At 41.8% G+C, this 12,063-nt stretch overlaps 1 protein-coding gene across 6 annotated transcripts in view; it reads right to left on the bottom strand.

The window, feature by feature from the left end:
* ZBTB40 (zinc finger and BTB domain containing 40) overlaps positions 1-12,063 on the bottom strand; it is a 74,225-nt gene that overhangs the window by 30,831 nt on the left and 31,331 nt on the right. For 3 of the 6 annotated variants that reach the window (XM_027609095.2, XM_027609070.2, XM_027609086.2), the window contains exons 2-4: positions 4,362-5,119; positions 3,398-3,531; positions 2,829-2,921 (exon numbers count right to left, since the gene is read on the bottom strand). In XM_027609095.2, coding sequence (XP_027464896.1) covers positions 2,829-2,921; positions 3,398-3,531; positions 4,362-5,043 — 909 coding nt within the window. In that variant the 5' untranslated portion in view covers positions 5,044-5,119. Of the gene's footprint in view, positions 1-2,828; positions 2,922-3,397; positions 3,532-4,361; positions 5,120-5,209; positions 6,179-12,063 lie in introns of those variants that run through there. The other 3 variants (XM_027609110.2, XM_027609102.2, XM_027609076.2) reach the window with 2 other exon arrangements.

Genomic DNA, 12,063 nt, shown 5'->3' with positions numbered 1-12,063 from the left:
CCCATAGTTTGGTGACTCCAAAAAAATAATTACATATGTGGCAGGATTTCTCTGCTGTCAAGACACTCTATAGGGATAGGGATCCAGTTTTATTTATATGTATTTTCCTAGCAACCAGCTCAATGCCTGGCACACACCAGCTGCTCAGTAAATATTTGCTGAATCAAGGGGTAAGCAAAGAATAACACTTGGGAAAAATGTGTACTCGGTGGCCCCTCAAAACACTGAGGTGTCAGCACAGACACTGTGACATCTGCCATCATACACTAAGAACTGTGCAAGCCATGAACTTCTCTAGCAGTGCTTCTCAGAAATGTGGTCTATTGATACCAAAACAGAAACACGGGGAGCTTGTTAAAGATGTAGATCCCCAAGCTCTACCACAACCTAAGAATCAGACTCTCTGGAAATGAGATGTACATTTTAACAAGTGCACCAGATGATTTTTATATACACTGAACCACTGTTCTAGAGACTGATGGCTTTGTACCAGACACTATACCTGCAGTTCAGGAAGGTACTTCCAAATGGGTAATGGTCCCTGTTTGAAAGCATGACTTACAAATTAAGCTTAAAGTAACAGCAATCCATCTCATGTGTCAGAGCAAATGACCATGGCACTAGGATATTATAAGGCATTAAGTAAAAAGGGGGTTTTCAAGGTCAGCTAAGTCTAAAAATACAAAGTTAACGTATAAACAAACAATAGCAGTCAGCACCAATTGAGCTCCTTCTCTGGGCCTGGCATTTTAATGTGAGTTTTCCATCAATAATCTTTATTAATTTCACAATGATCCTGTGATATAGGTGACAACATTCCCATTTTACAAATTAGGAAATTAAGGCTTACAGGGATTAAGTTGTTCGAGGTCACAACACTAGCAAATGGTAGAGCTGAATAACTAACTGTATATCCACACAATGGAACTCTGCTCAGGCATAAAAAGGAATAAATATGCAACAACATAGATAAACCTCAGAAGAATTATGCTGAATGCAAGAAGCCGGACCAAAAAGAATATAGACTGTATGACTCCCTTTATATATAATACTCTAGAAAATGCAAATTCATCCACAGACAGAGCGCAGGTCAGTGTCACCTGGAGATGGGCAGGTCGAAAGGGGTAGGAGGAGGGATTACTAAGGGCATAAGGAAACTCAGGGGTGATGGATATGTTCAGTATCTTGCTTGTGGCAATGGCGTCAGATTTTAAAGCTTATCAAACTGCACACTTTAAATACATACAGCTCACTGTAAGTAACCTACCTTAATAAACTGATCTAAAAGAAAGTTAAAAAGAGAAAGAGAAGCACAGGGCCTAAGTACAAAGCAGTACTTTACCAACTCTATGTATTTTATTTAATGGAATCTTATGCTCTTCAAATATTTTTTTCTCTTTTTCTTTCTGCAGCTGAAAGGCTTATTATGGAATATAACAGAATCAGTTTTAAATACTACCACCAAGTGATTTGTAGAGCTCTTACTCTGACCTCTAAAACCGAGGAAGAAATAAAATAAGCCTATAATGACCCCAACAGTGAATCAGTGTTCTTTCTAAGTACTACTAATGTTATTGTCACCAAAAGATTAGGACAAGAATTGGGAGGGGAAAAAAAATGTTGGATGAAACCATGTACAGCAAAACTTTCTTGAGCACTTGTTATTAGCCAGACACTTTTAGGTATCAGCATTAGAAAAAAAAATGCTTAACACACAGTTCAAGTGAGTATCCAGGCAACCCTAATAATCTGAGTACTGCTGATCTATGCTGCTGCTCCTCAGGCACCGGAATTAAGTAGAGAGGAAGTCCCAAGAGGGAAAATGAAGAGGTGTGTCTCTAAGCCATCCAGGTAACAAACTTGTAACAAAAACGATAGCTTGAACAGAGAACATCCACGTGCAAAAATATAAAACCATAATGTCCTTCAGTATTATCGGTACAAAGAATATCAAGGTTTTACAACTTATCACCTCCCTAACAGAGTCACTGGGGTTAACACAGTGTTATGAAAAGCTGTTCTTTCAAGAAAGTAATTTACAGTCAGCTGTCAATTAACCATGGTTAAAAGAAATACCTGACCTTGAATTGTTGTTGTTTTAAAGTAACTTGCTATGAATCTGGGAAATACTTATATAGCAGAAAGGCATTCACTGCTTGGATGAAGGTAACTAACAGACATGCAATTGCCTACAGCGACATGGGAAGCCTCCCGCCACGCAGATGAGCAAGCCTGCAGGGACAGTGCCCACCAGCTCTGCCAAGCCCCGCTCAGCACGGGACGCATGGCTGGGGGAAAGGCAAAGCAAGAGGAGTCCTAAAGTGGCTGTGGACGTTCAAGGGATGGGGAGTCAGGTAGTGAGGAAGCCCACTGGTGGGGATGCGTCTCACTGAGAGACTGAAAGAAAGAAAAGGCCAGTTATTTAAGAAATAAGAGCTTGATAACCACTGGGCAGTTGTTGGGCCGTTCCTAAACACTTCTACATACATGACATACATGTATCATTTTCCCCTACTGGCAGTAAAACCCAGTGTGCAAGGGAACCGCTCTAAAGTCAGAATGCTTGAGTTTGAATTCTTGCTCAGTCCTACAAGCTCTGCGGCCTTGGCCAGGTTATATACCTGAAACCATTTAAAAAACAGTAAAATAGTACCCACCCGGGTGATTTTTTGTGAGAACTAAATGTGATAACATGTGTGCCAAGCATAGCAAGGTAAGTATTCAATAAATGTTCACCACTAGTGGTTTTATGTCATAAAATGGCCACTGTATTCTTAAACATTGGATGCAATTTACTATATAAGGTTTACATTAAGTCCATTTCGTACCTTGTTTTGAGTATTTCTTATTGTTCTGCTCTGGTTTTTATCATTCAGTCTTGATTTGGGGTTATCCATGACTACTTTCTGCCTCATTTTATCCTTGATTAATCAGGAGGAAACGGTATGATCAGTTACGTATCCTGGATCAAAACTGGTTGTAAGCCTGGTGATCAGAATATAACTTAGTTTTGAAAGCATCTTGCCTAGTACTTTTGCAAGACTGCCCTTTAGAAAACAAATGTCAAAAAAAATTAAAGTTTGAGGGATGCCTGGGTGGCTCAGTCAGTTAAGTGTCTGCCTTTGGCTCAGGTCATGATCCCAGCGTCCTGGGATCGAGTCCTGCATGGGGCTCCTTGCTCGGCGGGGAGCCTGCTTCTCCCTCTGCCTGCCGCTCCCCCTGCTTGTGCTCTCTTTCTCTCTCTGACAAATAAATAAATAAAATCTTTAAAAAAAATTAAAGTTTGAAAAAACAAAGACCCTGGAGTATTTTGCATTTTCAGAGTTCTGCCCCGTATGGGAAGCTGGTCTGGTATCGAGAGAACACTACATCCGCAAACAAATAAAACGGTACTTACCTCCTCCTCTGCACCTTTAATTTCCGAACACTCTTCTAGTCTTTTTAAAACATCCTGGGTTACCAAGAGTGCATCAGAGAAGACACTTTCATTCTCCAGAAGAAAATTCAGCTGATGGTGTTTCCTCTCATACTCTGAGTACAAAACAGAATAAAAAAAAATATATCAGTGATTCATTATTTGAGATGATTTTTAAAAGTTTAAGCTGACAACCTTTAGGTCGTATGCTGCATTTATAACTGACACCTAGCACATCAGTCGTGGGTAACAGAAAACAGTGTCCCTACCAGCTTCCTCCTCTGTGCCGCCCTCATCCTGGTTAGAATAATGGGTAAGCAACAAAACCGGTATATCGGGGGCACTTAAGGTGACTCAGTAGGTTAAGCATTCGACTCTTGATTTCAGCTCAGGTTGTGATCTCAGGATCATGAGACCAAGCCCTGAGTCAGGCTCCGCACTGGACACAGAGCCTGCCTGGGATTCTCTCTCCCCATCTCACTCTGCCCCTCCCCACTCGCTCTCTTTTTCTTTCTCTCTGTCTCAAAACAAAAACACCCCTGGTACATTGTTATTTTAGCATTGCTTTTCTGCTCTGTAGCTCATCCTCAGCGTTCCATCACTCAAAAACACAGACACTTTAAAAAAAGAAGAATGCCCCCTTGGGGGGCAGGCTGGCTCAGCTGGGAGAGCATGCGACGCATGATCTCAGGGTTATGGGTTCGAGCTCCATGTTGGGTACAGAGATGACTGAAAAAAAATAAAATCTTAAAAAAAAAGAAGAAGAATGCCCCAGTGGGAGTTTTGCTTTGGATTCTGTGTTGGATTGGACTGGATTTTGGTTTCCTATCTAGCAGTGGTTTTTGGTAAATTTATCATTGAAACAAAAAAAATTCATAAAGATCACTGGATGTAGTAATTGACAATAGAAGGACAGATTATAAAAGAACTATTAAACGAAGATTACCTGGCTGTGTGCTTGCCCCCTTTGCCTCTCTAAAGGCTTGTACAGCAGGAGAGGAGGAACAAACTTCAGATGGACGAGGAGTCTCCACCGAGGTGTCTGTGTTCCCCTGCATCTCCTGGGCACTGGAAGGCCCCATACTCATCTCTCGTGCGTCCTCAGTCTCGGCTTTCACAGGGCCCGCTAGAGGGGCAGAAGCCTCCAGGGAAGGACGAGACTCTGCAGCGCCCTCAGAGGCAAGGATTTCTACTTCAGGCTTCTCCGGTTCCTTCCTGAATGCCTCTGAGGATGGTACGGAGACATCCCTCACCACCTGACCCTGAACAGAGCAGTTCACAAGGCTGGTGAGAAGATTTTTACAACTAACGGCCACATCAAACATCTGGAGGCTGTCGGCCAGAGAGATGATTTTGGAGAAGTTGTGCTTGCCCACGGGTAGTTTGCCAGTGTACATCATTTCTAACAAGAGGGCAAACTCCTCGGGGCTCACGACAGACGCATCGATGGAGATGGTGTCTGTGTTGTCCAGCAGGGTTTTGAACAGGAGGCTGGCCGCAGCCAGGACGAGCTTGTGGGCCCTGAAGTAAATGGCACCGATGGAAATGGTGCAGTCACAGAACTGCTGCTCCTTGCACAGAGTGTAGAGCTGCTGCAGCAGCTGCCGGCTATAGTTGGGGAGCTCCATCGCCTCCGCTCTGCCCCTGAAGACTTCTCGCCCTCTCTTCTTCCAGAACCCACTCTGTGAGGATCAGTGCTGTCTCCTAGAGAAACCCCAAAAGTGCTATGTTAATACATCACAAGCACACAGGGAAAGACCTTGAATGAAATATTCAAACAAACAGTCAACTCACACATGCATTCGCCCAATGTTGCTCAACAGGAGGGGCGCTGCGCCAGGGACGCTAGATTAATAATGCTGACGAGAGCAGTCACGGGCGTAATGCTGTGAAAGGGATTATGCTTTGTGCTTCATCTGGACAGTCTCACTGGATCCTCATGATGACTCAATGGGAAAGATACCGTACCTTCCCCATTTTACAGATGAGACTGAAGCTTAGAGGTACTGAGACAACCAGCCTAAGGCAAAGGAGCCGTTAAATGGCATTTGTGTATCACTCACCTCAGGGCTGTAGGTAATACATTGCTGGATGCGTTCCTGCCTCCAGTGAATTCTCAGCCAACGGAAGGAGGCAACTATATAAACAGATCTGCAACACAATGTCCTCATCTCATTGGACTTATCTGCAACACGCACGCAGGTCATCACTCCCTCCCGCTTCAAACACATGTTTCGCTTGCTCCTGCTCTCTCTGCTTCTCCCATGACCTCCCGAACCACGCCTTCCCAGCACCCTTTGCTGGGTCCTCTGCGTCATGTTGGCCTTTACAGTTTGGAATGCTCCAGGACTCAGTCATCTCTCCTTTCGTCTTCTGTCTCATCTGATTCCACACCTTTGAAATGTCACCGAATGCTGACAGCTTGCAGGCTGACATCCTGAGCTCGGGCCTCTCCTCTGGAGTCCAGATGCACACCTCCAGCTACCTGTTCAGCATCTCCGATCAGAGGCCTGATGGGTGGCTTAAACTTACATCCAAAACTCTCCTGCAATCTTCCTACTCCACAGCAATTTTGTCTTTCTAGTTGTTCAGACCAAAACCCAGAAGTCATCCTTGACTCCAGAGTTTTTCTTATACTCCTTATCCAATGCTTTATAAGTCCTGTTGGCTCTACCTTCAAAATACACCCCAAATCCAATCACTTCCTGCTGCCTCCCCTGGCTCTGGGCTCTTCCTTCAGTCTAAGCCTCCATCACCTTGGATCTGGCCTATTGCAGCAATCTCCTCTAACTGGTCTCCACACCCCTGCCCCTTTCTAGCCCCACCCCTACGCCACCCTACCTCAATCCAGGAGTCATAGGGCTCTTTTTGGCATGCAGCCAGAGCTTGTCCCTTCTTTGCACAGAAGCCTCCCTGGCTTCTGGTCTCAGAGTAAACGCAAAAAGCCAAAGTTCTTCTAATGGCCTACACCCCCCTCATAAGCTGGCTGGCATTTACTCTCTATGCCACCTTCTACCGCCCTCCCCCTTACCCATTCGGCCCTAAGCCCACTGCCTTCCTTACCGATCATGGAACAGTCTGTACGTGTTCATCTATAGGTGTCTCCACACGTGTGCATGGCTCACTCTCCCTTCCAGCAGGTCTCTGCTCTAAGGCCACATCACTACTGAGGGCTCCCCTGACCAGGTCCTTTAAATAGCAGCCTCCTCTCCAACCTTAGAACATTCCATCCCTCTTACTCTATTTATCATCACAGCATTATCACCTACTGACATATATTATATTTTACTTATTATCATGTATCTCCCTTCACTGGAATGTAAACTCCATTAGGGAAGGAACTTTTTTAAAAATCATCTGCTATATCCCAGTGCTTAAAATTCTGCCTCACACAAATGTTGTTGATTAGCTGGTGTAATGAATAAATGAATGGAAGGAGATGTAATGGCAGAGATTTGCACCCAGAAACCCAGCTTAGGGAAAAGGCGTGTGGAGCAGTCAGAGTAAGGTCTGGAGGAGGAGCTGAGCTGCCGGAATAAATGAGTAGGCCCTGGTGAGGTGAAGGGAGTGAGACAATAGGCGCTCCGGGCAAGGAGCCTGCATGAGGCGTGCAGACAAGAAAACATCTCCAGTGGAGGGAAGGAAGGGGTGCAGGGGGGACTGGAAGGAATTCAGTGATCCTGCAACATAAGCAGGGGACAGGGGGTATCAGGAGCTAAAGCTGGCAGGCAGGGCTTGTGGCCACAGAGAGATACATGGGCCATGCTTAGGAGCTTGGATTTATCCGAAAGGCAACGAGGAGCCACTGAAGGGTTTGAAAGGCTTTAAGCAGGGAAGTCACATGGTCAAAGATGCATCTTAAATGGATCATCTAAGTGACATCTGCACAGAATTGAGGGGGATAATGCTAGAGACAGGCTCTATTATTGCAGGAGTTCAGAGAAAAATCAATGAGGACTTTGACCCACAGAAGGGGCAAGAGAAGAGAGAGAAAGAGACAGCCAAAAATATTTAGAACATGTAACTGTCATGATTTAAAGTCTGAGTGGATGTGAGGGAAGAGAGAGACCGCTCCCAGGTCCTGGTCTGGTTGAGTGGGACTGGATGCTGAGATGATCCAGATAACACAAGAAAATAGTCTTGGGAAGAAGACATGTGGTTCAGTTTTGGGTTTGAGGATCTTATGATGATAGCCAAATCCTATAATCTCACTTGTATAAAGAAAAGAAAATACACTGACAAAAGGGTAGAAAGCCAAACGTCAAAATAACACTGGCTGCCTTCTTTGTTAGCAAGATTGTGGGTGATCCCCTTTCCCTTCCACCACTATTTCATTTTCCCACATTTGAAGCTGAAAGATCAAAATAAAAATAGGGGTGCCTGGGCAGCTCAGTTGGTTCAGCGTCCAACTCTTGATTTTGGCTTGGGTCATGATCTCAGGGTCATAGGATGGAGCCGATGTCTGGCTCCGTGCTCAGCACTGAATCTGCTTGTCCCTCTCCCTCTGCTCCTTCCCCCACTCATGCTTGTGTGCTCTCTTTCTCTCTTTCAAATAAATAAATAAAATCTTTTAAAAAAAATAAAAATAAAACTATTTCCAAGTTCTGGTTTCTGGTCTGGCCCGTAAGAAGCTTAGGAAGTCATCATTCCATCCTGACAACAGTAAAAAGCTAAACAAATGGAAAGATCAACAACTCTTTTTAGATCTGTCAGAGAACTGAGGTCACAGGGCAAAACTGCTCCCCCCCAAACTGGAGAAAAAGGCAGATAGAATCATAACTTCTCAGAGCAGAAACCCACCAACAGATACATCCATGGGAACTCGTACCAGGAAAGGAAAACAAAAACTGAAATTGACAAATTGCTGGAGGCTCAGGGTGGACAAGTCTGAGTTAAAAACTCCAGAGGGACCAAGTCATAATTTTGTGAGTTTTACCTCTGGGAGCTCTAAGGGGTGAATACAGGCGAAAAATTCCCTCCTGCTTCTGGAAGGAGGAGGGGAGAACTAACCATTTTGAAATATGCCAGAGCACTCTGTTCTTAACAAGGCCTAGCTTCAGGAGAAACTATTTTACCAGATTCCAACCTAACTGGGGGAAGAGAAATACTTTTCAGCCCACTTCTAGCCATCCTGCACTAGGGGTGGGAGGGGATGAACTGAAAAACTTCAGTGAAGTTCATAGTCCTGTGGCACAGGCTCACCAAGAGACTGAGACCCAATCATCGGTCTATAAAACACTTCCTCCCCTACATCTTACCATCCCATCACTATACGCTTATTTACCACAATTCCTTTTACCCAGTACTTTATGTCTACCTTTCAAGAAAAAAATATGAGACATACTAAAAGGCAAAAACACAGTCTGAAGAGACTGAACAAGTATCAGAACCACAGTCAGATACATCAGGAATTATCAGACCAGGAATTTTTAAAAACTGTAATGCTAAGGGCATTAATGGAAAAAAGCAGACAACATGCAAGAACAGATGAACAATGGAAGAGAGATGGAAATGAAAAAAATGAAAAAAATGCTGTAAGTCAAAAACATAAATTAAGAATGCCTTTGATGTGCTCATTAGTAGACTGAGAAAAGCTTAGGAAAGAATCTCTGAATTTGAGGATATAATCAGAACAGAATATCCAAGAACTGTGGGACAACTACAAAAGGTAAAACATCTGTGCAAATGGGGATATCTGATGGAGATGAAAGAGAAAGGAACAGAAGCAATATTTGAAGCAATAATGACTGAGCATTTCCCCATTAATGTTAGACACCAAACCGCATGTCTTGGATGCTCAGAGAACACCAAGCACAATAAATGCCAAAATCTTACACTTAGGCGTATCATATTCAAACTGCAAAAAAAATGAAAGCTTTAAAAAAAAAAAACTCAGAAAAAGTCAGAGGAAAAAAAAACCCACTTTACCTCGAGAGGAGCAAAGATAAGAATCACGTCTGATTTCTCCTCAGAAACCATGCAAGTAGGAAGAGAGTAGAATAAAATAATTGAAGTGTTGAGAAGGGAAAAAAAAAAAAAAAAAGCCCAACCAACCTAGAATTCTGTACCTTGCAAAATTATCCTTCAAAAGTGAAAGGGAAGACTTTCTCAGACAAGCAAAACTGAGTGACTTGGTTGCCATTAGACCCGCCTTGCAAGAAACACTAAAGAAGTTTTTCAGAGAGAAGGAAAATCATAAAGTATAGAAATTTGAATCTGCATTAAAAAATGAAAAGCACTGGAGAATGAATAGGTAAAGGTAAAATAAAAATTTATTTTTTAATTCTTAATTGATATAACATGTAACTGTTCAAAATAACAGCAACAATTTATTTGATTATGCTTGCTTATGTTTAGATATACTTATGTATACATAAGTGAAATGAATAACAGCAATGATACAAGGAATGGGAGGAAGAATTAGGATTATTTTATTAGTATAAGGTATTTGTACTACCAGTGAAGTAGGACAGTGTCATTTGAAAGTGGACTTGGATTAGTTATAAATGTATACTGCAAACTACAGGGCAACCACTAAAAAAGTTTGAAAAGAAATACAAATGATATGTTAAGAAAGAAGTGAAAATGGAATCATGTCAAAGGCTCAACTAAAACCACAAAAGAATGAAAAAATGTGGAAGACAAAAATAGGAACAAAGAACAAGGGCAACATATAAACAACATTAACAAATATGGCAGATATAAATCCAACATTACCAATAATCACTTTAAACATCAATGGTCTAAATACACCTTTTAAAAAGCAAATGTCAGAATAGACAAAAACAAAAAACAGGACCCAACTCTATGTTGTCTACAAGAAACCCATTTCAAATATAAAGACACATATAGATTTAAAGTAAATGCAGGGGTGCTTGGGTGGCGAGTCAGTTGAGCATCCAACTCATGGTTTCAGCTCAGGTTGTGGTCTTGGGATCATGGGATCAAGTCCTGCCTTGCGCTCTGTGCTCAGCACGGAGTCTGTTTGGAACTCTCTCTCCCTCTGCCCCTCCCCCCACCTCTAAAATAAATGAATAAATCTTTAAAAAAAATAAAAATAAATAAAGCAAATGAATAGAGAAAGATATATCATGATAATACTAATCAAAAGAAAATGGGTAGGGCGCCTGGGTGGCTCAGTTGGTTAAGCAACTGCCTTTGGCTCAAGTCATGATCCTGGAGTCCCGGGATCGAGTCCCACATCGGGCTCCCTGCTCAGCGGGGAGTCTGCTTCTCCCTCTGACCCTCTTCCCTCTCGTGCTCTCTATCTCTCATTCTCTCTCTCTCAAATAAATAAATAAAATCTTTAAAAAAAAAAAGAAAACGGGTAGCTATATTAATTTCAGACAGAACAGACTTCAAAATAAGCAAAGCTATCAGGGATAAAGAGGGGCATTATATAATCAAAAAGGGGTCAATACTTCAAGAAAACATAATCTCTCATGTGCATTTGCCTAACAACAGAGTATCAAAACAAGGAAGGCAAACTGAAAGAGCTGCAAAAAGAATTAGGTGAATCTACTATTATAATTGGAGACTTTAAACATCCCTTTATCAGAAATGGACAGACCTAGCAGGCAGAACATCAATAAGAACATAGTGGAAGTCAACTGGATATAATGGGCATCTATAGACTACTTCATCTAACAGCAGCAGATTACACATTCTTCTCAAGATCACATGGAACAGTACCAAGATAGACCAATTCTGGGCCAAAAAATACCCTTAACAAATTAAAAAAAAAAAAAAAGAAACCATACAATCTCTGCTCTCAGACAACAATGGAATTAAACTCAAAATCAATGACAGGGTGCCTGGGTGGCTCAGTTGGTTAAGCGTCTGACTTCGGCTCAGGTCATAATCTCAGGATCCTGGCACTGAGCCCTGTGTCACGCTCCCCACTCAGCAAGGAATCTGCTTATCCCTCTCCCTCTGCTCCTACCCCTGCTCATGCTCTCGCTCTCAAGTAAATAAAATCTTAAAAAAAAAAAATGACAAAAAGATAGCTGGAAAATCCCAAATGTGTGGAGATTAAACACATATTCTTCTACATAACACATGGGTCAAGGAAGAAATCTCAAGAGGAATTTAAAAATATTCGAAACTAGGGGATGCCTGGCTGGCTCAGTCAGTGGAGTATGAGACTCTTAATTTCGGGGTTAGGAGTTTGAGCCCCATGTTAGATGTAGAAATTTAAAAATATATATGTTCTAAACTAAATGAAAATGTAAATAAAACTTATCAAAATTTGTGGGATGCAGCAAAAGCAGTGCTTAGAGGAATATCTATAGCATTGAATGCATATATTAGAAAAGAAGAAAGATCTAAAACCAATAATCTAAGCTTCCATCATGGGATATAAGAACAAGAAGAACAAAATAAATCCAATTAAACAGTAGGAAAAAAATAATTAGCCAAAAAATAAATGAAATTGAAAAGAGTAAATGAATAAAGAAAAATCAATAAAACCAAAAACTGGTTCTTTGAAAAGATCAATAAAATCAATATGCTTCTAGCTAGGCTAACTACGAAAAAAAAAAAGAGAGAGAGAGCACAAACTATTCATAACAGAAATGAAAAATGGGACATTACTATAGATTTCACACACAATAAAAGGATAATAAAGAAATATTATGAGCAACTTTATG

Source organism: Zalophus californianus, chromosome 4 (assembly GCF_009762305.2).
Source record: "Zalophus californianus isolate mZalCal1 chromosome 4, mZalCal1.pri.v2, whole genome shotgun sequence".
NCBI lineage: Eukaryota > Metazoa > Chordata > Mammalia > Carnivora > Otariidae > Zalophus > Zalophus californianus.
This window is presented reverse-complemented; position numbering and strand designations above follow the sequence as displayed.